The following is a 26222-nucleotide window of genomic DNA, read 5'->3' as shown; positions in this document are numbered from 1 at the left end:
CCTTGCGTTGATGGCATTTTTGGGAAAAAATCTTTCTTCCAGAGCTTTTTTTCCCATTTTTCTCAAAAACGCTAAATTTAGATATATTTTGGTTATTTTCTCAGGCCCCTTCAGGGGAGTTCACAAGTCATGGGTAACCTTAGAGTCCCCATGATTTTGGGGAAAAAAAAATAAAAAATTGGCATGGAAAAAACTTAGGGAGGCGTATGCCAGAAGTACCCCAAATAATAAAAAAAGGCCCAGTAGTGGGGTGGAAAAGCTTCAGTAGTTAAAGGGTTAAGCATAAAGTTATTATAACTTCGGTGATGTCAGTTATTGTGATGTCATTATGGTTTAGGTCATGTGACACCACTTCTTGGGAAGATTGATGGTCGAAAGTGGCAACGGCGCTACTTCCTGGGTTATCATTAATTTTAACGGTGTATGATATCACTTCCACTACTCCTGCACTTTGGTGAATCGACGTTCATGCGTCTAATGAAGAAATTCAGCCCCTTCGAGTTTAATAATTAGTTGTTAATTAATTAGTAATTCATTATGGTAATTGTGTAATTAATTTTAGGTGTGTATTGTGGTGTTTATAGGTGCAAATGGTGTGAAGGGTGGGAAGTAATTTATTTTTTATTGCTAAATTGTTAATTAGTTGTTAATTAATTTTAATTAATTAATTCTTAATTAATGATGGTTATTGTGTAATTAATTTTAGGTGTGTATTGTGGTGTTTATAGGTGTAAATGGTGTGAAGGGTGGGAAGTAATTTATTTTGTATTGCTGAATTATTAATTAGCTGTTAATTAATTTAAATTAATTAGTCATTAATTATGGTAATTGTTTAAATTAATTTAGGTGTGTGTTGTGGTGTTTATAGGTATAAATGGTGCAGAGGGTGGGAAGTAATTAATTTTTTATTGATGAATTATTAATTATTTGTTAATTCATTTAAATTAATTAATTGGTAATTAATTATGGGAGTTGTGTAATTATTTTTAAGTGTGTTTTGTGGATATTATAGTGTTATAGAATGTGTACTGAATGAATGTTTATTATCTTTTTTAATGATAATATATTTTAAATTCATTATTGATTATGTTAATTATGGAAATAAATTTAAATAAAAATGATGATGTCTTTTTTTATTGGTGTGGTGTTATAGAGTAGGAAATAAAATAAATACATTTATGTTTTAAATAATTTTTTGTTTGTGAATATTTGCTCCTTTTAAATAAATAGTGTTTATAAATGCATTGATTAAATTTTTTATATCATATTTGTAGCTTTTTGTTATATGTAATGAACATTATAATATGTGTTCTTTTTATATGTTTAATACATTTATTTCTATATTTTTTAAATATTGTTTATTTTTAAGATGATTTCATTTTTTTTAATTGTTTAAATGTTATTAGTATTTTTTGTTTCTCTGCTTTCCAATACTTTCCCTACTGTTGCACTCACTGGAGTGGGACTAGTAATTTGTGCCCTTCCGCTATCCAGCACTTTCCCTACTGTTGCACTCACTGGAGTGGGAATAGTAATTTTTACACCTCCGCTATCCAATACTTTCCCTACTGTTGCACTCAGCTGAGTGGGAATAGTGATTTTTACCCCTCCGCTATCCAGCACTTTCCTTACTGTTGCAATCGCTGGAGTGGGAATAGTATTTTTACTCCTTCGCTATCCAGCACTTTCCCTACTGTTGCACTCACTGGAGTGGGAATAGTAATTTTTCCCTCCATTATCCAACACTTTCCCTACTTTTGCACTCACTGGAGTGGGAATAGTAATTTTTACCCCTCCGCTATCCAACATTTTCCCTACTGTTGCACTCACTGGAGTTGGAATAGTAAATTTAATTCTTCAAGTATCCAACATTTACCCTACTTTTGCACTCAATGGAGTGGGAATAGTAAATTTTACCCCTCTGCTATCCAACACTTTCCCTACTGTTGCACTCTTTGGAGTGGGAATAGTAATTTGTACCCCTCCGCTATCCAACACTCTCCCTACTGTTGCACTCCTTGCAGTTGGAATAGTAAATTTAATTATTTCGCTATCCAACATTTTCCTTTATTGTATTGCAAAATGTACATTTTAATTTTGATTATTAGTTTAATGTTTTAAATATTTATAGATTTCTTTTAATTTTTAATTATTTATATATGTATATATGTTATTGTTTATATAATTTAAAGGTTTCAAAATTAAATAGTTAATCAATTATTTTAAAGTAAATATATGTGTATAAATGATTATGTTTGTGTGTTAATATTTTTTTAATTAAGTTGAATTTTTATATTTAGTTAAAATGTTTATTAAATGTAATTTATTTTGTTAAAGATAATATTAATATTTTATATAATTAATATATATTATTTTATTTATATTTTTAAATCGATATTTTTTACATCTATATTTTTAACTTCGATATTTTTGTTTCAATATTTTTGTACTTACCTGTTTAAGTATAGGGAGTTGATATTTTTACAATCTATATATTTTTTTCAATATTTTTACCATTGATGTTTTTAGCATCGATGTTCTATCAGTGAACCGTTTGAACACATATCGGAGGCACAGAGGAAATAAGTGCACCTGGAGCAAAGGATGTAAATTATGGTTTTTCTGTACAGCCCCTGAAGTTTAAATTTGTGTGAAAAACACTCATTGGCAAATTTTCTGAAAAACTATAATCCCACCCATTCCCTGGGGTACTCAAATTAATCTAATCCTTACAACCTCAACCACCACTGTATTTCCAAGAGGGAGATCCTTTTTAGGTTGCTCTTGCCCTTGTGCTTCTACCTCCCCCCCGTGTTCTTGCTGCGTGTTCTCGCCCTCATGTGCTTCTCCCTTCACTTTTCATATTTTTTTGTTGCTTACTCTTTCTTGTGTTTCTTTTCCTTACTTACATCACCCGCTAAACTTACCAGCTCCTCTATCGTCCCACTTTTCCCTCCATCCTCCCTTGCCCAATGTGGTCCTATTTGTTTTCTCCAGAGGGCCAGGCAGCAAATTGCTGCTAGAACGTACGCTCCATAAATAAAAGCACGTTCCCACTACTTTATTTTCATATTTTCTTCATTTATCATTCCATCTTGGATCAGTTTGATAAAATAAAATGTGCCCACATCACGCGCATACATGCACCTACAAATGACGCAGCTGCCAGGGGCCGAATCATCAACCATTTTATCCTCCTATTGTTTATGCTATACAGCAGCAACACGTTTGCCAACGCTGTGCAGCATGAACGAAAGGCATTGGCAGATCTAATAGGTTAATATACTCCTAGGCAATATACTAGGTCCATGCTCTTTGTAAACCCTGGAATATTTCAATGCTGTCTGCTGTCTGTAAAGTTAGAGGATCGGGTATTATTTCACTGCTCGCTGATGTCTGTAGCATTATAGAACCTTGTAGTATATTAATGCTCTCTGCTGTCTGTGATATTATAGAAACTGGTGGTATAGTACTGCTATATGAGGTGTAGTATTATAGAACCTGATAGTATATTACTGCTCTCTGCCGTCTGCAGCATTATAGAACCTTGTAGTATATCACTGCTCTCTGCAGCATTATAGAACCTTGTAGTATATTATGCTCTCTGCTGTCTGTAACATTATAGAACCTGGCAGTATACCAATGCTCTCTGTTGTCTATAGTATTATAGAACCTGGTAGTATATTACTGCTCTCTGCTTTCTGTAGCATTATAGAATCTACTGCTCTCTGCTGTCTGTAGTATTATAGAACCTGGTAGAGTATCACTCTTCTCTGCAGCATTATAGAACCTGCTAGTATATTACTGCTCTCTGCTGTTTGTAATATTGTACAACCTGGTGGTATATCACTGCTCTCGGTTGTCTGTAGTATTATAGAACCTGGAAATATATCACTGCTGTCTGTGGTATTATTGAACCTGGTAGTATATCACTTTTCTCTGTTGTCTATAGTGTTATATAACTTGGTATTAGATTACAGTTCACGTCCGTCTGTAGTCTAATAGAACCAGGTACTATATTACTGCTCTCTGCTGTCTGTAGCATTATAGAATCTGAAATAATCACTGTCTCTGCTGTCTATAGTATTATAGAACCTGGTAATGTATTACTGCTCGCTGTAGTATTATAGAACCTGGTAGTGTATCACTGCTGTCTGCTACCTGTAGTGTTTTAGAACCTGGTAATATATTACTGCTCTCTGCTGTCTGTAGCATTATAGAATCTGAAATAATCACTGTCTCTGCTGTCTATAGTATTATAGAACCTGGTAATGTATTACTGCTCGCTGTAGTATTATAGAACCTGGTAGTGTATCACTGCTGTCTGCTACCTGTAGTGTTTTAGAACCTGGTAATATATTACAGCTCTCTGCTGTCTGTAAGATTGCAAAACCGGGTACTATATCACTGCTCTCGGCTTTCTGTAGTATTATAGAACCTGTTAGCATATTACTGCTCCCTGCAGTCTGCAGCAGTAATGAAACTCTGTATATATTACTGCTGTCTGCAATATTATAGAACCTGGTAGTATATTACTACACTCTGCTTATGCAGCAATAAAAGAACCTGGTAGTGTATTACTGCTCTCTGCTGTCTGTAGTATTATAAAACCTGGTAGTATATTACTTCTCTCTGTAGTGTTATTGAACCTGACAGTGTATTACTGCTCTCTGCAGTATTATTGAACCCGGTAGTGTATTACTGCTCTCGGTTATCAGTAGTATTATGGACCCAGGTAGTTTACTACTGCTCTCTGCTGTCTGTAGTATTATTGAACCTGGTGATATATTACTGCTCTCTACTATCAGTAGTATTATAGAACCTGGTAGTGTATTACTGCTCTCTGTTGTCTAATATTGTAGAACATGGTAGTATATCACTGCTCTCTGTTGTCTGTAGTATTATAGAACCTGGTAGTTTATTACTACTCTCAGCTATCTGTAGGATTATATACCCAGGCAGTTTACTACTGTTCTCTGCTGTCTGTAGTATTATTGAACCTGGTAATATATAACTGCTGTCTGCTATCTGTAGGATTATAGAACCAGGTAGTGTATTACTGCTCTCTGCTGTCTGTAATATTGTGGAACCTGGTTGTATAAAACTGCTCTCTGATGTCTGTAACATTACAGAACCTGGCAGTATATTACTGCTCTCTGTAATATTGTATAAACTGCTAGTATATCATTGCTGTCTGTAGTATTATTCAAACTGGTAGTCTATCAATGTTCTCTGATGTCTGTAGCATAATAGAACCTGGTAGTGTATTACTGCTCTCTGTTGTCTGTAGTATTATTATTTTTTATAAATATTTTTATTTTTGTTTTGAAAATAAAACCAAATGTCAAACAAAGCATGAATACACGATATACAGTGAATGTCAGTCCACAACATTTTTGTAGGGCAATTATAAGAGCGATATTTCTTTTGCAGGTGAGTCTGTAGATAGACTTAAACGACCTGAGTGTACAAGCATAAAGGGTCACATTTACGCTGTTCGTAGTTACCAACAGTAGGGTCAAACATTACATCATTCAAGGCTCCTCCCCCAATCTTTCTGGCAGCAGTGCCCTTCCCTCTTCTTCCACCCCCCCCCCCCACTTCCAGACCACAGTGTTTTATCCACGGTGCCCATATCTTCCGGAATTTCCGAAGGCAACCCCAGGTCCTGTATGTCACTTGTTCCGCAACCATATATATATCAAGACTTGCCCTCCATTCATTGAGTGTAGGAAGTTGTTGGGCCCCTCAGCATTTTGCTATATCCCATTTGGCTACCACCAACCCCAAGTTAGCTAATACGAGTTTGCATTGTGGGATGTCCACGTCTATAGGGATACCCAGCAGGAGAAATGTTGGTTCCAACTCCAGTTGGACTTCCAGTATATTATTGAGCTCTCTCACAATCTTTTCCCAGTAGGTCTGAATCCTGTTGCATTCCCAAAGGGTGTGTATGAATGTTCCGTATTCCGTGCGGTATCTGAGACAATCCGCGTTTGAGGCTCTCCCTATTTGATGTAACATTGCTCTATCAAAATAAGTTTGCCTGTAGTATTATTGAACCTGGTAGTGTATTACTGCTCTCTGTTGTCTGTAGTATTATTGAACCTGGAAGTATATCACTGTTCTCTGTAGTGTTAGAGAACCTGGTAACAGATTACTGCTTGCTGCTATCTGTAGTATTAAAGAACCTGGTAGTAAATTACTGCTCTCTGCTGTCTGTAGCATTATAGAATCTGAAGTGTATTACTGCTGTTTGTAGTATTATTGAACCTGGCCATTTATCACTGCTCTCTGCTGTCTGTAGTATTACAGAACCTGGTACTGCACTACTGCCTCTGCTATCTGTAGCATTATAGAACCTGGTAGTATATTACTTCTCTCTGCAACCTGTAGTATTATAGAACCTGGCAATATATTACTGCTCTCTCTGTCTCTGTAAGATTGTAGAACCTGGTAGTATATCACTGCTCTCAGCCATCTGTAGTATTATAGAACATGGTAGTATATTACTGCTTTCTGCGGTCTGTAGTATTATTGAACCTGGCAGTATATAACTGCCGTCTCTAGTATTATTGAACCTGGTAGTGTTTTACGGCTCCCTGTTATCTGCAGTATTATGGAATCTGGTAGTGTAATACTGGTCTCTGTTATCTGTAGTATTATTGAATCTGGTAGTTTACTACTGCTCTTTGCTGTCTGTAGTATTATTGAACCTGGAAGTATATCACTGCTCTCTGCTGCCTCTAGTATTATAGAACCTGGCAGTGTATTGTGGCTCTTTGCTATCTGGAGTATTCAAGAACCTGGTAGTGTATTACTGCTCTCTGCTATCTGTAGTATTGAAGAACCTGGTAATATATTACTACTCTCTGTAAGATTGTGGAACCGGGTATTATATCACTTCTCTCGGCTGTCTGTAGTATTATAGAGACTGGTAGTATATTACTGCTCTCTGCTGCCTGTAGCATTATAGAACCTAGTAGTTCATCACTGCTCTCTGCTGCACATATGGTCAAGGATGTGGTGATATATTGCTGTACTCCTACATCTGGTCTACTGAAGGACCTGGTGATATACTGCTATTCTCCTACACATGGTCTAATGAAGGACTCAGTGCTATATTTCTATTCTCTAACATCTAGTCTACTGAGGGACCTGGGGATATATAGCTATTCTGCCACACATGATCTACTACCTGATGACGTATTGCTATTCTCCTACATCTGGTCTAATGAAGGACCCGTTGATATAATGCTATTCTCCTGCATCTGGTCTACTGAAGGACCTGGCACTATATTGCTGTTCTCTTACATCTGGTCTACTGAAGGACCTGGTGATATACTGCTATTCTCCTACACATGGTCTAACGAAGGACTCAGTGCTATATTTCTATTCTCTAACATCTAGTCTACTGAGGCACCTGGGGATATATAGCTATTCTGCCACACATGATCTACTACCTGATGACATTTTGCTATTCTCCTACATCTGGTCTAATGAAGGACCTGTTGATATAATGCTATTCTCCTGCATCTGGTCTACTGAAGGACCTGGCACTATATTGCTGTTCTCTTACATCTGGTCTACTGAAGAACCTGGTGATATACTGCTATTCTCCTACACATGGTCTAACGAAGGACCTGGTGACATATTGCTAATCTCCTATATCTGGTCTAATGAAGGACCTGGTGATTATTGCTATTCTCCAACATCTGGTCTACTGATGACCCTGATGATATATTGCTATTATCCTGCATCTGGTCTACTGAAGGACCTGGTGATATATTACTATTATCCTGCGTCTGGTCTACTGAAGGACCTGGTGAAATATTGCTGTTCTCCTACATCTGGTCTACTGAAGGACCTGGTGATATACTGCTGTTGTCTGACTTTTGTGGCATCATGGGATCGGGTTGTACCACACTACATTTGAAGCACTGTTGGATGTTGTACAATATTGCTACACTTAGACATTTGGAGTTTTGTACAACCTTGTAATATATTACTATTTTACAATGTCTGGAGTTTTATAGGTAATGCTAATATACCGCTACTCTCCTACGTTGAGAATCTTGAAGGACCTGGTGTTGTACTGTTATCACCTAATGTTTGTAGTATCATAGAGTCTGATAGAATATCACTACATTTGAATCACAGAGGATGTCATACTTTATGATGTTTGGAATTTTGTAGGAAGTTGGAATATATTGCCACTCTACAATGTCTGGAGTGTTATAGGACCTCTTAAAATAGGGTTATCTCCAATGTCTGAAGTGCTGTAGGACCTGGTAATATATTGCTATTTTCTGACATCTGAAGTGCTATAGGACCTGATGATATATATACTGTACTCTACTATGTACGGAGTATTGTAGGGGTTGGTGATACAGTGCTAGTGTCCAATATCTGGAGAATTATAAGACGTGGTAATGCGTCATTGCTACAGTATTACTCAGGCTGGTCTGGTATCTCCACCTAGCTGATGGTGACTTGACCTGATGTCTTCTATTGTAGGGTCTCTTTGATCCATCACAGTAGCCTTCATTGAAGATTCCTTTACGCCTGACCTTGCTGGTGTTGATGTAAACTTACTTGGCAATCCCCCGAAGATGAGTCGACCTTGCGGGTTACTCCAGGCTTCCCTGAGGTCTTGGTAGTCGTGGTCTGAGATGTCCGCATCTCCAATTAGGAGGTCCCTCATTCCTATGGTGATACGCGTCTTCGTGATAACTAAGACCAATTGGCTTTCTTCACATGGCATTCTCGTGGTACTAAAGGTGTCCGTCGAACTCCCCACCTGCAGGCTGTATTCCTGGAAGAGCGAGAGAGCTTTATAGCTAGTAGACAAACTTTATTATTCCACATCCCATCCCACCCCATCTCATACTCTCATTTGTGCATATCCCTCTCAGCATATTTCCATAGTATATTGGTTCAACCCAGGGGAACACATCTGCAACACAGCCTTGGTGCTCTCAGACTCTCAAGGGCAAACGTTCTGCCTCTGGTGCTCCTCTGACCTCAAACGTCCCTTCCTGGTTTGAGTAAAGCCCCTTCCTCTGGCTTCATCCACGAGCTTCCCCATCATTAACAGGTCAGCAGTTCTGGGTAACTCCTGGTGGTTATTCCAGGTGACCATTTACCAATGTTTTCAATGTAATTCTAATGCTGTAATATGGAGTTTGTGACACATATTCAGAAAAGTCCAGTTACAAAATATAACAAGTTATTGGTGTCTTCTGCTCTCAGTTGGTATTTATGAATTAACTAATAGAATAGTTGTTCTGGTCAAATGCAATTTAATGACCAACAACCTGTGCATAGCGGGTACACAGGTCTTGATGGCTTCATGCACTAATACTAGGTTCCCTCCTACTTGGGCCCCTGTGCTATTATGCACTCAACTCAAGGGTTCTTGCACACTGGGACCTGGTACTTTTATACACTGGTACTTCATGCATTTGTATACTGGACACTTGTGCTGCATTACACTAATCCCAAGGTCTCTCATACCCTGAGCCCCTGTGCTCATCACTTGGTGTCTTGCACAGTGGTCCTGGCGCTTCCATACACTTTTCTCCTGTCCTCTATCACACTTATCCCAAGGTCTCTTATATCCTGGACCTTTGAGTGTATCCCTCGGGCACAGTGGTCCTGATGCTACCATACACTAGTCTCTTGTGCTGTATTACCCTAAACCTTAGTTTTCACCTTCTCTAGTCCTTGTGCTTTTATGCACTATTGCTTCGGGCCCCTCACCCTCTGTGCTCTTGCACACTAGTCCCTGGTACTTTTATATGAAAGGTGCATGTGCTCTATTACACTAATCCCAGGGTCTCTTATACACTGGTCCCCTGTGCTCATCACTTGGGGTCTTGCACAGTGGTCCTGGTGCTTCCATACACTCCTCTCCTGTCCTCTATCACACTAATCCCAGGGTCTTTGAGTTTATCCCTCGGGTACAGTGGTCCTGATGCTTCCATACACTAGTCTCTTGTGCTGTATTACCCTAATCCTTAGTTTTCGCCTTCTCTAGTCCTTGTGCTTTTATGCACTATTGCTTCGGGCCCCTGCACATTGGTCCCTGGGACTTTTATGCATTGGCCCCTGCATCGTACATTTCCACACTGGTTCCTTGTGCTCTCTTACACTAATCCCAGGGTCTCTCCTACTGTTCTCCTTTGCTCTATTACACTAATCCCAGGGTCTCTTATACCCCAGGCTCTTGTGCTCCTACACACTCATCCCCTGGGCTCTTGCACACTTGTCCCTGGTACCTTTTTATGGAAGTCGCATGTGCTCTATTACACTAATTCCAGAGTCTCTTGTACCCTGGTCCCCTGTCCTCATCAATTGGGGTCTTGCACAGTGGTCCTGGTGCTTCCATACACTGTTCTTCTGTCCTCTATCACACTTATCCCAAGGTCTCTTATATCCTAGACCTTTGAGTTTATCCCTCGGGTACAGTGGTCCTGATGCTTCCATACACTAGTCTCTTGTGCTGTATTACCCTAATCCTTAGTTTTCGCCTTCTCTAGTCCTTGTGCTTTTATGCACTATTGCATCAGGCTCCTGCACATTGGCCCCCAGGACTTTAATACATTGGCCCCTGCATTGTACATTTGCACACTGGTTCCTTGTGAGCTCTTACACTAATCCCAAGGTCTCTCCTATTGTTCTCCTTTGCTCTATTACAGTAATCCCAGGGTCTCTTATACCCCAGGCTCTTGTGCTCCTACACACTCATCCCCTGGGCTCTTTCACACTAGTCCCTGGTACTTTTATATGGAAGTCGCATGTGCTCTATTACACTAATCCCAGTGTCTCTTATACCCTGGTCGCCTGTGCTCATCACTTGGGGTCTTGCACAGTGGTCCTGGTGCTTCCATACACTGTTCTCCTGTCCTCTATCACACTTATCCCAAGGTCTCTTATATCCTGGACCTTTGAGTTTATCCCTCGGGTACAGTGGTCCTGATGCTTCCATACACTAGTCTCTTGTGCTGTATTACCCTAATCCTTAGTTTTCTTCTTCCCTAGTCCTTGTACTTTTATGCACTATTGCTTCGGGCTCCTGCACATTGGTCCATGGGACTTTTATACATTGGCCCGTGCATCGTACATTTGCACACTCTTACACTATTCCCAGGGTCTCTCCTACCATTCTCCTTTGCTCTATTACACTAATCCCAGGGTCTCTTATACCCTGATCCCCTGTGCTCATCACTTGGGGTCTTGCACAGTGGTCCTGGTGCTTCCATACACTAGTCTCTTGTGCTGTATTACCCTAATCCTTAGTTTTCTATTTCCTTAGTCCTTGTGCTTTTATGCACTATTGCTTCGGGCTCCTGCACATTGGTCCCTGGGACTTTTATACACTGGCCCCTCCATCGTACATGTGCTCTATTATTCTAATCCCAGGTTCTCTTCTACCCCAGGCTCTTCTGCTTTTACAAACTCATCCCGTGGGCTCTTGCACACTGATACTTTTACATTGAAGTCCCAAGTGCTCTCTTACACTAATCCCAGGTTCTCTCCTACATGGACCCTGGAGGTGCTCCTACAACACTCATCCTGTGGTAACAACGCGGTCGTTGTAACAACCGCGTTGTTACCTACCTGTGTGGTAATAGCAGCATTGTAAACGCTATTTCCCATCCCTGGTACTCTTACTCACTGGTCTTTGGGGCTCTCTGACACTCGTCCACAATGCACTAACCCATATGCTCCTGGGTGCTCTCATACAATGATACCTAATGCTCTCACACAACACTCCCTGGTGCTCTTGTACACTGGTCTCTGGTGTACTCACACTCTAGTGCCCTGCATTCTTGTACGGTGGTCTCTGGTGCTTTCACACACTGATCCCTGGTACTCTTGAAAACTGGTTTCTGGTTCTCTCACATACTGCTCCCTGGTGCTCTAGTACACTGGTCTCTGGTGTTCTCACACACTGTTCTCTGGTGCCATTGTAAATGGGTCTCTGGTGCTCTCACACACTGCTCTCTGGTACACTGATCTCTGGTGTTCTTATACACTGGTCTCTGGTGCCATTGTAAACTGGCTCTGGTGCTCTCACACACTGCTCTCTGGTGTTCTCATAGACTGGCCTCTGGTGCTCTCACATACAGGTCCCTGGTGCTCTTGTACACTGGTCTCTGGTGCTCCCACACACTGGGTTCTAGCGCTTTCAAATAGTGGTCCCTGGTGCTCTCACACACACTGGTCCCTGGTGCTCCTGTATACTGGTCCCTGGTGCTCTAGTACACTGGCCTCTGGTGCTCTCACATACAGGTCCCTGGTGCTCTTGTACACTGGTCTCTGGTGCTCCCACACACTGGGTTCTAGCGCTTTCACACAGTGGTCCCTGGTGCTCTCACACTCACTGGTCCCTGGTGCTCTTGTACCCTCTTCTTGGATGATGTATGTTATGACCCCTGAAGTTCTTGCACACTGGTGCCCTTGCAAACTGATCTCTTTAGCCCATGCATACTGGTCCCTGCAGCTCTCTCACACTGCCCATTGGTGCTCAGGCACAATGGTCTCTGGTGCTCTCATACACTGTTCTTGGATACTGTATGTTATGACCCTGGATGCTCTTGTACACTGCTCACTGGTGCCCTTGCACACTGTCTTTTTAGTTCATGCACACTTGTTTCTTGCTGCTCTCTCACACTGCTTGTTGGTGTTCAGGCACACTGGTCCCTGGTGTTCTCATACACTGGTATCCGGTGCTCTCACACACTGGTCTCTGGTGCTCTAGTACACTGGTCTTTGGTGCTATCACACAGTGGTCCATGGTGCCCTCACACACCGATCCCTGGTGCTCTTGTTCACTGGCATCTGGTGCTTTTGTACACTGGCTTCTGAGGCTCTCACACAATGGTTCATCGTGCCCTCAGACATGGGTCCCTGGTGCTCTCACACACTCGTCTTGAATGCTGTATGTTCAAAACCTGAAACTCTTGAACACTAGTGCCCTAGCACACTGGTCACTTTAGCATGGGTACACTGGTTCTAGCACCTCTCTCACATTGCTTATTGGTGCTCTAATACACTGGTCCCTGGTGCACTTGTAAACTGGCCTCTGGTGCTCTAGTACACTGGCCTCTGGCGCTCTAGTACACTGGTCCCTGGTGCTCTTGTACACTGGACTCTGGTGCTCTTACACAATGGTCCCTGGTGCTCTTGTACACTGGCCTCTGGTGCTCTCACACACTGGTCCCTCGTGCTCTTGCACACTGGTGCTCTAATACACTGGTCCCTGGTGCTCTAGTACACTGGTCTCAGTTGCTCTAGTACACTGGTCTCTGGTGCTCTCACACACTGGTCCCTAGTGCTCTTGTACACTGGTATCTGGTGCTCTTGTACACTGGCCTCTGGTGCTCTCACACACTGGTCCCTGGTGCTCTAGTACACTGGTCTCTGGTGCTCTAGTACACTAGTCTCTGGTGCTCTCACACACTAGTCCCTAGTGCTCTTGTACACTGGTCCCTGGTGCTCTAGTATACTGGTCCCTGTTGCTCTAGTACACTGATCTCTGGTGTTCTCACACACTGGTCCATAGTGCTGTAGTACACTGGTCTCTGGTGCTCTCACACACTGGTCCCTAGTGCTCTTGTAAACTGGTCCCTGGTGCTCTAGTACACTGGTCCTTGGTGCTCTAACACACTGCTCTCTGGTGTTCTCACACACTGGTCCCTAGTGCTCTTGTACACTGGTCCCTGGTGCTCTAGTATGCTGGTCTCTCTTGCTCTAGTAAACTGGTCCCTAGTGCTCTTGTACACTGGTCCCTGGTGCTCTAGTAGGCTGGTCTCTCTTGCTCTAGTACACTGGTCTCTGGTGCTCTTGTACACTGGTCCCTGGTGCTCTAGTACACTGGTCTCTGGTGCTCTCACACACTGGTCCCTAGTGCTCTAGTACACTGGTCCCTGGTGTTCTAGTGCACTGGTCTCCAGTGTTCTGTCACTCTGGTCCCTAGTGCTCTCATGCACTGGTCTCTGGTGTTCTCACACACCGGTCCCTAGTGCCCTTGTACACTGGTTCCTGGTGCTCTTACACACTGGTCCCTGGTGCTCTTGTACACTGGTCCCTGGTGCTCTCACACACTGGTCCCTAGTGCTCTTGTACACTGGTCTCTGGTGCTCTTACACACTGTTCCCTGGTGCTCTAGTACCCTGGTCTCTGATGCTCTCACACACTAGTCCCTAGTGCTCTTGTACACTGGTCCCTGGTGCTCTCACACACTGGTCTCCAGTGTTCTGTCACTCTGGTCCCAAGTGCTCTCATGCACTGTTCTCTGGTGTTCTCACACACTGGTCCGTAGTGCTCTTGTACACTGGTCCCTGGTGCTCTACTACACTGGTCTCTAGTGCTCTCACACACTGGTCCCTGGTGCTCTTGTACACTGGCCTCTGGTGCTCTCACACACTGGTCCCTAATGATCTTGTACACTGATCTCTGGTGCTCTCACACACTGGTCCCTAGTGCTCTTGTACACTGGTCCCTTGTGCTCTCACACACTGGCCTCTGGTGCTCTAGTACACTAGTCTCTGGTGTTCTAGTACACTGGTCCCTGGTGCTCTAGTACACAAATCTCTGGTGCTCTTGCACACTGGTGCCTAGTGCTCTTGTACACTGGCCCCCGGTGCTCTCACACACTGGTCCCTGGTGCTCTAGTACCCTAGTCCCTGGTGCTTTAGTACACTGGCCTCTGGTGCTCTCACACACTGGTCCCTAGTGCTCTTGTACACTGGTCCCTGGTGCTCTAGTACACTGGTCTCCAGTGTTCTGTCACTCTGGTCCCTAGTGCTCTCATGCGCTGGCCTCTGGTGTTCTCACACACTGGTCCCTAGTGCTCTTGCACACTGGTCCCTGGTGCTCTAGTACACTGGTCTCTGGTGCTCTCACACACTGGCTCCAAGTGCTCTTGTACACTGGTCCCTGGTGCTCTAGTACACTGGTCCCCTAGTGTTCTAGTACACTGGTCTCTGGTGCTCTCACACACTGGCCCCAAGTGCTCTTGTACACTGGTCCCTGGTGCTCTAGTACACTGGGCTCTAGTGTTCTGTCTCTCTGGTCCCTAGTGCTCTAATAAACTGGTCTCTGGTGTTTTCACACACTGGTCCCTAGTGCCCTTGTACACTGGTCCCAGGTGCTCTAGTACACTGGTCTCTGGTGCTCTCACACACTGGTCCCCAGTGCTCTTGTACACTGGCCTCTGGTGCTCTTGTACACTGGTTCCTGGTGCTCTATTACACTGGTCCCTGGTGCTCTCAGACACTGGTCCCTGGTGCTCACACACACAGGTCCCTGGTGCTCTTCTACACTGGCCTCTGGTGCTCTCATACACTGGTCCCTAGTGCTCTTGTACACTGGTCCCTTGTGCTCTAGTACACTAGTCCCTTGTGCTCTAGTACACTGGTCTCTCTTGCTCTACTACACTAGTCTCTGGTGCTCTCACACACAGGCCTCTGGTGTTCTTGTACACTGGCCTCTGGTGCTCTTGTACACTGGTCCCTGGTGTTCTTGTACACTGGTCCCTGGTGCTCTAGTACACTGGTCTCTGGTGCTCTCACACACTGCTCCCTGGTGCTCTTCTACACTGGCCTCTGGTGCTCTTGTACACTGGTCCCTGGTGCTCTAGTACACTGGTCCCTGGTGCTCTCACACACTGGTCCCTGGTGCTCTTCTACACTGGCCTCTGGTGCTCTCACACACTGGTCCCTAGTGCTCTTGTACACTGGTCTCTGGTGCTCTAGTACACTGGTCTCTCTTTCTCTAGTACACTGGTCCCTGGTGCTCTTGTACACCGGTCCCTGGTGCTCTAGTACACCGGTCTCTGGTGCTCTTGTACACTGGTCTCTGGTGCTCTTGTACACTGGTCAATGGTGCTCTTGTACACTGGTCTCTGGTGCTTATGTATACTGGTCTCTGGTGCTCTTCTCTACTGGTCTCTGGTGCTCTTGTACACTGGTCCCTGGTGCTCTTGTACACTGGTCCCTGGTGCTCTTGTACACTGGTCCCTGGTGCTCTTGTACACTGGTCTCTGGTGCTCTTGTAAACTGGTCTCTGGTGCTCTTGTACACTGGTCCCTGGTGCTCTAGTACACAAATGTCTGGTGCTCTAGTACACAAATCTCTGGTGCTCTCGCACACTGGTCCCTGGTGCTCTTGTACACTGGCCCCCGGTGCTCTCACACACTGGTCCCTGGTGCTCTAGTACACTAGTCCCTGGTGCTCTAGTACACTGGCCTCTGGTGCTCTCACACACTGGTCCCTAGTGCTCTTGGACACTGGTCCCTGGTGCTCTAGTACACTGGTCTCCAGTGTTCTGTCACTCTGGTCCCTAGTGCTCTCATGCACTTGCCTCTGGTGTTCTCACACACTGGTCCCTAGTGCTCTTGCACACTGGTCCCTGGTGCTCTAGTACACTGGTCCCCTAGTGCTCTAGTACACTGGTCTCTGGTGCTCTCACACACTCGTCTTGAATGCTGTATGTTCTAAACCTGAAACTCTTGAACACTAGTGCCCTAGCACACTGGTCACTTTAGCATGGGTACATTGGTTCTAGCACCTCTCTCACATTGCTTATTGGTGCTCTAATACACTGGTCCCTGGTGCTCTTGTACACTGGACTCTGGTGCTCTTACACAATGGTCCCTGGTGCTCTTGTACACTGGCCTCTGGTGCTCTCACACACTGGTCCCTCGTGCTCTTGCACACTGGTGCTCTAATACACTGGTCCCTGGTGCTCTAGTACACTGGTCTCAGTTGCTCTAGTACACTGGTCTCTGGTGCTCTCACACACTGGTCCCTAGTGCTCTTGTACACTGGTATCTGGTGCTCTTGTACACTGGCCTCTGGTGCTCTCACACACTGGTCCCTGGTGCTCTAGTACACTGGTCTCTGGTGCTCTAGTACACTAGTCTCTGGTGCTCTCACACACTAGTCCCTAGTGCTCTTGTACACTGGTCCCTGGTGCTCTAGTACACTGGTCCCTGTTGCTCTAGTACTCTGATCTCTGGTGTTCTCACACACTGGTCCATAGTGCTGTAGTACACTGGTCTCTGGTGCTCTCACACACTGGTCCCTAGTGCTCTTGTAAACTGGTCCCTGGTGCTCTAGTACACTGGTCCTTGGTGCTCTAACACACTGCTCTCTGGTGTTCTCACACACTGGTCCCTAGTGCTCTTGTACACTGGTCCCTGGTGCTCTAGTACACTGTTCCCTGGTGCTCTAGTACACTGGTCTCTGGTGCTCTCACACACTGGTCCCTAGTGATCTTGTACACTGGCCTCTGGTGCTCTCACACACTGGTCCCTAGTGCTCTTGTACACTGGTCCCTAGTGCTCTTGTACACTGGTCCCTGGTGCTCTAGTATGCTGGTCTCTCTTGCTCTAGTAAACTGGTCCCTAGTGCTCTTGTACACTGGTCCCTGGTGCTCTAGTAGGCTGGTCTCTCTTGCTCTAGTACACTGGTCTCTGGTGCTCTTGTACACTGGTCCCTGGTGCTCTAGTACACTGGTCTCTGGTGCTCTCACACACTGGTCCCTAGTGCTCTAGTACACTGGTCCCTGGTGTTCTAGTGCACTGGTCTCCAGTGTTCTGTCACTCTGGTCCCTAGTGCTCTCATGCACTGGTCTCTGGTGTTCTCACACACCGGTCCCTAGTGCCCTTGTACACTGGTTCCTGGTGCTCTTACACACTGGTCCCTGGTGCTCTTGTACACTGGTCCCTGGTGCTCTCACACACTGGTCCCTAGTGCTCTTGTACACTGGTCTCTGGTGCTCTTACACACTGGTCCCTGGTGCTCTAGTACCCTGGTCTCTGATGCTCTCACACACTAGTCCCTAGTGCTCTTGTACACTGGTCCCTGGTGCTCTCACACACTGGTCTCCAGTGTTCTGTCACTCTGGTCCCAAGTGCTCTCATGCACTGTTCTCTGGTGTTCTCACACACTGGTCCGTAGTGCTCTTGTACACTGGTCCCTGGTGCTCTACTACACTGGTCTCTAGTGCTCTCACACACTGGTCCCTGGTGCTCCTGTACACTGCCCTCTGGTGCTCTCACACACTGGTCCCTAATGATCTTGCACACTGATCTCTGGTGCTCTCACACACTGGTCCCTAGTGCTCTTGTACACTGGTCCCTTGTGCTCTCACACACTGGCCTCTGGTGCTCTAGTACACTAGTCTCTGGTGTTCTAGTACACTGGTCCCTGGTGCTCTAGTACACAAATCTCTGGTGCTCTCGCACACTGGTGCCTAGTGCTCTTGTACACTGGCCCCCGGTGCTCTCACACACTGGTCCCTGGTGCTCTAGTACACTAGTCCCTGGTGCTCTAGTACACTGGCCTCTGGTGCTCTCACACACTGGTCCCTAGTGCTCTTGTACACTGGTCCCTGGTGCTCTAGTACACTGGTCTCCAGTGTTCTGTCACTCTGGTCCCTAGTGCTCTCATGCACTGGCCTCTGGTGTTCTCACACACTGGTCCCTAGTGCTCTTGCACACTGGTCCCTGGTGCTCTAGTACACTGGTCTCTGGTGCTCTCACACACTGGCTCCAAGTGCTCTTGTACACTGGTCCCTGGTGCTCTAGTACACTGGTCCCCTAGTGTTCTAGTACACTGGTCTCTGGTGCTCTCACACACTGGCCCCAAGTGTTCTTGTACACTGGTCCCTGGTGCTCTAGTACACTGGGCTCCAGTGTTCTGTCTCTCTGGTCCCTAGTGCTCTAATAAACTGGTCTCTGGTGTTTTCACACACTGGTCCCTAGTGCCCTTGTACACTGGTCCCAGGTGCTCTAGTACACTGGTCTCTGGTGCTCTCACACACTGGTCCCCAGTGCTCTTGTACACTGGCCTCTGGTGCTCTTGTACACTGGTTCCTGGTGCTCTATTACACTGGTCCCTGGTGCTCTCAGACACTGGTCCCTGGTGCTCACACACACAGGTCCCTGGTGCTCTTCTACACTGGCCTCTGGTGCTCTCATACACTGGTCCCTAGTGCTCTTGTACACTGGTCCCTTGTGCTCTAGTACACTAGTCCCTTGTGCTCTAGTACACTGGTCTCTCTTGCTCTACTACACTGGTCTCTGGTGCTCTCACACACAGGCCTCTGGTGCTCTTGTACACTGGCCTCTGGTGCTCTTGTACACTGGTCCCTGGTGTTCTTGTACACTGGTCCCTGGTGCTCTAGTACACTGGTCTCTGGTGCTCTCACACACTGCTCCCTGGTGCTCTTCTACACTGGCCTCTGGTGCTCTTGTACACTGGTCCCTGGTGCTCTAGTACACTGGTCCCTGGTGCTCTCACACACTGGTCCCTGGTGCTCTTCTACACTGGCCTCTGGTGCTCTCACACACTGGTCCCTAGTGCTCTTGTACACTGGTCTCTGGTGCTCTAGTACACTGGTCTCTCTTTCTCTAGTACACTGGTCCCTGGTGCTCTTGTACACCGGTCCCTGGTGCTCTAGTACACCGGTCGCTGGTGCTCTTGTACACTGGTCTCTGGTGCTCTTGTACACTGGTCAATGGTGCTCTTGTACACTGGTCTCTGGAGCTTATGTATACTGGTCTCTGGTGCTCTTCTCTACTGGTCTCTGGTGCTCTTGTACACTGGTCCCTGGTGCTCTTGTACACTGGTCCCTGGTGCTCTTGTACACTGGTCCCTGGTGCTCTTGTACACTGGTCTCTGGTGCTCTTGTACACTGGTCTCTGGTGCTCTTGTAAACTGGTCTCTGGTGCTCTTGTACACTGGTCCCTGGTGCTCTAGTACACAAATCTCTGGTGCTCTAGTACACAAATCTCTGGTGCTCTCGCACACTGGTCCCTGGTGCTCTTGTACACTGGCCCCCGGTGCTCTCACACACTGGTCCCTGGTGCTCTAGTACACTAGTCCCTGGTGCTCTAGTACACTGGCCTCTGGTGCTCTCACACACTGGTCCCTAGTGCTCTTGGACACTGGTCCCTGGTGCTCTAGTACACTGGTCTCCAGTGTTCTGTCACTCTGGTCCCTAGTGCTCTCATGCACTTGCCTCTGGTGTTCTCACACACTGGTCCCTAGTGCTCTTGCACACTGGTCCCTGGTGCTCTAGTACACTGGTCCCCTAGTGCTCTAGTACACTGGTCTCTGGTGCTCTCACACACTCGTCTTGAATGCTGTATGTTCTAAACCTGAAACTCTTGAACACTAGTGCCCTAGCACACTGGTCACTTTAGCATGGGTACACTGGTTCTAGCACCTCTCTCACATTGCTTATTGGTGCTCTAATACACTGGTCCCTGGTGCTCTTGTACACTGGACTCTGGTGCTCTTACACAATGGTCCCTGGTGCTCTTGTACACTGGCCTCTGGTGCTCTCACACACTGGTCCCTCGTGCTCTTGCACACTGGTGCTCTAATACACTGGTCCCTGGTGCTCTAGTACACTGGTCTCAGTTGCTCTAGTACACTGGTCTCTGGTGCTCTCACACACTGGTCCCTAGTGCTCTTGTACACTGGTATCTGGTGCTCTTGTACACTGGCCTCTGGTGCTCTCACACACTGGTCCCTGGTGCTCTAGTACACTGGTCTCTGGTGCTCTAGTACACTAGTCTCTGGTGCTCTCACACACTAGTCCCTAGTGCTCTTGTACACTGGTCCCTGGTGCTCTAGTACACTGGTCCCTGTTGCTCTAGTACACTGATCTCTGGTGTTCTCACACACTGGTCCATAGTGCTGTAGTACACTGGTCTCTGGTGCTCTCACACACTGGTCCCTAGTGCTCTTGTAAACTGGTCCCTGGTGCTCTAGTACACTGGTCCTTGGTGCTCTAACACACTGCTCTCTGGTGTTCTCACACACTGGTCCCTAGTGCTCTTGTACACTGGTCCCTGGTGCTCTAGTACACTGTTCCCTGGTGCTCTAGTACACTGGTCTCTGGTGCTCTCACACACTGGTCCCTAGTGATCTTGTACACTGGCCTCTGGTGCTCTCACACACTGGTCCCTAGTGCTCTTGTACACTGGTCCCTAGTGCTCTTGTACACTGGTCCATGGTGCTCTAGTATGCTGGTCTCTCTTGCTCTAGTAAACTGGTCCCTAGTGCTCTTGTACACTGGTCCCTGGTGCTCTAGTAGGCTGGTCTCTCTTGCTCTAGTACACTGGTCTCTGGTGCTCTTGTACACTGGTCCCTGGTGCTCTAGTACACTGGTCTCTGGTGCTCTCACACACTGGTCCCTAGTGCTCTAGTACACTGGTCCCTGGTGTTCTAGTGCACTGGTCTCCAGTGTTATGTCACTCTGGTCCCTAGTGCTCTCATGCACTGGTCTCTGGTGTTCTCACACACCGGTCCCTAGTGCCCTTGTACACTGGTTCCTGGTGCTCTTACACACTGGTCCCTGGTGCTCTTGTACACTGGTCCCTGGTGCTCTCACACACTGGTCCCTAGTGCTCTTGTACACTGGTCTCTGGTGCTCTTACACACTGGTCCCTGGTGCTCTAGTACCCTGGTCTCTGATGCTCTCACACACTAGTCCCTAGTACTCTTGTACACTGGTCCCTGGTGCTCTCACACACTGGTCTCCAGTGTTCTGTCACTCTGGTCCCAAGTGCTCTCATGCACTGTTCTCTGGTGTTCTCACACACTGGTCCGTAGTGCTCTTGTACACTGGTCCCTGGTGCTCTACTACACTGGTCTCTAGTGCTCTCAGACACTGGTCCCTGGTGCTCTTGTACACTGGCCTCTGGTGCTCTCACACACTGGTCCCTAATGATCTTGCACACTGATCTCTGGTGCTCTCACACACTGGTCCCTAGTGCTCTTGTACACTGGTCCCTTGTGCTCTCACACACTGGCCTCTGGTGCTCTAGTACACTAGTCTCTGGTGTTCTAGTACACTGGTCCCTGGTGCTCTAGTACACAAATCTCTGGTGCTCTCGCACACTGGTGCCTAGTGCTCTTGTACACTGGCCCCCGGTGCTCTCACACACTGGTCCCTGGTGCTCTAGTACACTAGTCCCAGGTGCTCTAGTACACTGGCCTCTGGTGCTCTCACACACTGGTCCCTAGTGCTCTTGTACACTGGTCCCTGGTGCTCTAGTACACTGGTCTCCAGTGTTCTGTCACTCTGGTCCCTAGTGCTCTCATGCACTGGCCTCTGGTGTTCTCACACACTGGTCCCTAGTGCTCTTGCACACTGGTCCCTGGTGCTCTAGTACACTGGTCCCCTAGTGTTCTAGTACACTGGTCTCTGGTGCTCTCACACACTGGCCCCAAGTGCTCTTGTACACTGGTCCCTGGTGCTCTAGTACACTGGGCTCCAGTGTTCTGTCTCTCTGGTCCCTAGTGCTCTAATAAACTGGTCTCTGGTGTTTTCACACACTGGTCCCTAGTGCCCTTGTACACTGGTCCCAGGTGCTCTAGTACACTGGTCTCTGGTGCTCTCACACACTGGTCCCCAGTGCTCTTGTACACTGGCCTCTGGTGCTCTTGTACACTGGTTCCTGGTGCTCTATTACACTGGTCCCTGGTGCTCTCAGACACTGGTCCCTGGTGCTCTCACACACAGGTCCCTGGTGCTCTTCTACACTGGCCTCTGGTGCTCTCATACACTGGTCCCTAGTGCTCTTGTACACTGGTCCCTTGTGCTCTAGTACACTAGTCCCTTGTGCTCTAGTACACTGGTCTCTCTTGCTCTACTACACTGGTCTCTGGTGCTCTCACACACAGGCCTCTGGTGCTCTTGTACACTGGCCTCTGGTGCTCTTGTACACTGGTCCCTGGTGTTCTTGTACACTGGTCCCTGGTGCTCTAGTACACTGGTCTCTGGTGCTCTCACACACTGCTCCCTGGTGCTCTTCTACACTGGCCTCTGGTGCTCTTGTACACTGGTCCCTGGTGCTCTAGTACACTGGTCCCTGGTGCTCTCACACACTGGTCCCTGGTGCTCTTCTACACTGGCCTCCGGTGCTCTCACACACTGGTCCCTAGTGCTCTTGTACACTGGTCTCTGGTGCTCTAGTACACTGGTCTCTCTTTCTCTAGTACACTGGTCCCTGGTGCTCTTGTACACCGGTCCCTGGTGCTCTAGTACACCGGTCTCTGGTGCTCTTGTACACTGGTCTCTGGTGCTCTTGTACACTGGTCAATGGTGCTCTTGTACACTGGTCTCTGGTGCTTATGTATACTGGTCTCTGGTGCTCTTCTCTACTGGTCTCTGGTGCTCTTGTACACTGGTCCCTGGTGCTCTTGTACACTGGTCCCTGGTGCTCTTGTACACTGGTCCCTGGTGCTCTTGTACACTGGTCTCTGGTGCTCTTGTACACTGGTCTCTGGTGCTCTTGTACACTGGTCCCTGGTGCTCTAGTACACAAATCTCTGGTGCTCTAGTACACAAATCTCTGGTGCTCTCGCACACTGGTCCCTAGTGCTCTTGTACACTGGCCCCCGGTGCTCTCACACACTGGTCCCTGGTGCTCTAGTACACTAGTCCCTGGTGCTCTAGTACACTGGCCTCTGGTGCTCTCACACACTGGTCCCTAGTGCTCTTGGACACTGGTCCCTGGTGCTCTAGTACACTGGTCTCCAGTGTTCTGTCACTCTGGTCCCTAGTGCTCTCATGCACTTGCCTCTGGTGTTCTCACACACTGGTCCCTAGTGCTCTTGCACACTGGTCCCTGGTGCTCTAGTACACTGGTCCCCTAGTGCTCTAGTACACTGGTCTCTGGTGCTCTCACACACTGGCCCCAAGTGCTCTTGTACACTGGTACCTGGTGCTCTAGTACACTGGTCCCCTAGTGCTCCAGTACACTGGTCTCTGGTGCTCACACACTGGCCCCTAGTGCTCTTGTACACTGGTCCCTGGCGCTCTAGTACACTGGGCTCCAGTGTTCTGTCTCTCTGGTCCCTAGTGCTCTAATACACTGGTCTCTGGTGTTTTCACACACTGGTCCCTAGTGCCCTTGTACACTGGTCCCTGGTGCTCTAGTACACTGGTCTCTGGTGCTCTCACACACTGGTCCCCGGTGCTCTTGTACACTGGCCTCTGGTGCTCTTGTACACAGGTTCCTGGTGCTCTATTACACTGGTCCCTGGTGCTCTCAGACACTGGTCCCTGGTGCTCACACACACTGGTCCCTGGTGCTCTTCTACACTGGCCTCTGGTGCTCTCATACACTGGTCCCTAGTGCTCTTGTACACTGGTCCCTTGTGCTCTATTAAACTAGTCCCTTGTGCTCTAGTACACTGGTCTCTCTTGCTCTAGTACACTGGTCTCTGGTGCTCTCACACACAGGCCTCTGGTGCTCTTGTACACTGGCCTCTGGTGCTCTTGTACACTGGTCCCTGGTGTTCTTGTACACTGGCCTCTGGTGCTCTCACACACTGGTCCCTAGTGCTCTTGTACACTGGCCTCTGGTGCTCTTGTACACTGGTCCCTGGTGCTCTAGTACACTGGTCCCTGGTTCTCTCACACACTGGTCCCTGGTGCTCTTCTACACTGGCCTCTGGTGCTCTCACACACTGGTCCCTAGTGCTCTTGTACACTGGTCTCTGGTGCTCTAGTACACTGGTCTCCCTTGCTCTAGTACACTGGTCCCTGGTGCTCTTGTACACCGGTCCCTGGTGCTCTAGTACACCGGTCTGAGGTGCTCTTGTACACTGGTCTCTGGTGCTCTTGTACACTGGTCCCTGGTGCTCTTGTACACTGGTCTCTGGTGCTTTTGTACACTGGTCTCTGGTGCTCTTCTACACTGGTCTCTGGTGCTCTTGTACACTGGTCCCTGGTGTTCTTGTACACTGGTCTCTGGTGTTTTTGTACACTGGTCCCTGGTGCTCTTGTACACTGGTCTCTGGTGCTCTTGTACACTGGTCCCTGGTGCTCTTGTACACTGTTCTCTGGTGCTCTTGCATCACTGGTCCCTGGTGCTCTCATACACTCTTCTTGGATGCTGTATGTTATGACCCCTGAAGTTTGTTTACACTGGTCACTGGTGTCCTTGCACACAGATTCTTGTGGCTCTCTCACACTGCTCGTTGGTGCTCTAGTACACTGGTCTCTGGTGCTTTTGCACACTGGTCTCTGGTGCTTTTGTATACTGGTCTCTGGTGCTCTTGTACACTGGTCTCTGGTGCTCTTGTACACTGGTCTCTGGTGCTCTAGTACACTGGTCCCTGGTGCTCTTGTACACTGGTCTCTGGTGCTCTTGTACACTGGTCTCTGCTGCTCTTGTACACTGGTCCCTGGTGCTCTTGTACACTGGTCTCTGGTGCTCTCACACACTGGTCCCCGGTGCTCTTGTACACTGGCCTCTGGTGCTCTTGTACACAGGTTCCTGGTGCTCTATTACACTGGTCCCTGGTGCTCTCAGACACTGGTCCCTGGTGCTCACACACACTGGTCCCGGGTGCTCTTCTACACTGGCCTCTGGTGCTCTCATACACTGGTCCCTAGTGCTCTTGTACACTGGTCCCTTGTGCTCTAGTACACTAGTCCCTTGTGCTCTTGTACACTGGTCTCTCTTGCTCTAGTACACTGGTCTCTGGTGCTCTCACACACAGGCCTCTGGTGCTCTTGTACACTGGCCTCTGGTGCTCTTGTACACTGGTCCCTGGTGTTCTTGTACACTGGCCTATGGTACTCTCACACACTGGTCCCTGGTGCTCTTGTACACTGGCCTCTGGTGCTCTTGTACACTGGTCCCTGGTGCTCTAGTACACTGGTCCCTGGTGCTCTCACACACTGGTCCCTGGTGCTCTTCTACACTGGCCTCTGGTGCTCTCACACACTAGTCCCTAGTGCTCTTGTACACTGGTCCCTGGTGCTCTTGTACACCGGTCCCTGGTGCTCTAGAACACCGGTCTCTGGTGCTCTTGCACACTGGTCCCTGGTGCTCTAGTACACTGGTCTCTGGTGCTCTCACACACTGGCTCCAAGTGCTCTTGTACACTGGTCCCTGGTGCTCTAGTACACTGGTCCCCTAGTGTTCTAGTACACTGGTCTCTGGTGCTCTCACACACTGGCCCCAAGTGCTCTTGTACACTGGTCCCTGGTGCTCTAGTACACTGGGCTCCAGTGTTCTGTCTCTCTGGTCCCTAGTGCTCTAATAAACTGGTCTCTGGTGTTTTCACACACTGGTCCCTAGTGCCCTTGTACACTGGTCCCAGGTGCTCTAGTACACTGGTCTCTGGTGCTCTCACACACTGGTCCCCAGTGCTCTTGTACACTGGCCTCTGGTGCTC

General features: G+C 47.4%; 1 protein-coding gene across 1 annotated transcript in view; it reads right to left on the bottom strand.

Moving 5' to 3' along the window:
- Positions 1-26222, bottom strand: part of SHBG (sex hormone binding globulin) — a 161132-nt gene that overhangs the window by 28734 nt on the left and 106176 nt on the right. Inside the window, exon 7 of the mRNA XM_085638077.1 lies at positions 8596-8815. Coding sequence (XP_085494203.1) covers positions 8596-8815 — 220 coding nt within the window. The remainder of the gene's footprint in view (positions 1-8595; positions 8816-26222) is intronic.

This window comes from Triturus cristatus, chromosome 12 (genome assembly GCF_964204655.1).
Source record: "Triturus cristatus chromosome 12, aTriCri1.1, whole genome shotgun sequence".
Taxonomy (NCBI): domain Eukaryota; kingdom Metazoa; phylum Chordata; class Amphibia; order Caudata; family Salamandridae; genus Triturus; species Triturus cristatus.
Note: the sequence above shows the minus strand (reverse complement) of the source record. Positions and strands in the feature narration are given on the sequence as shown.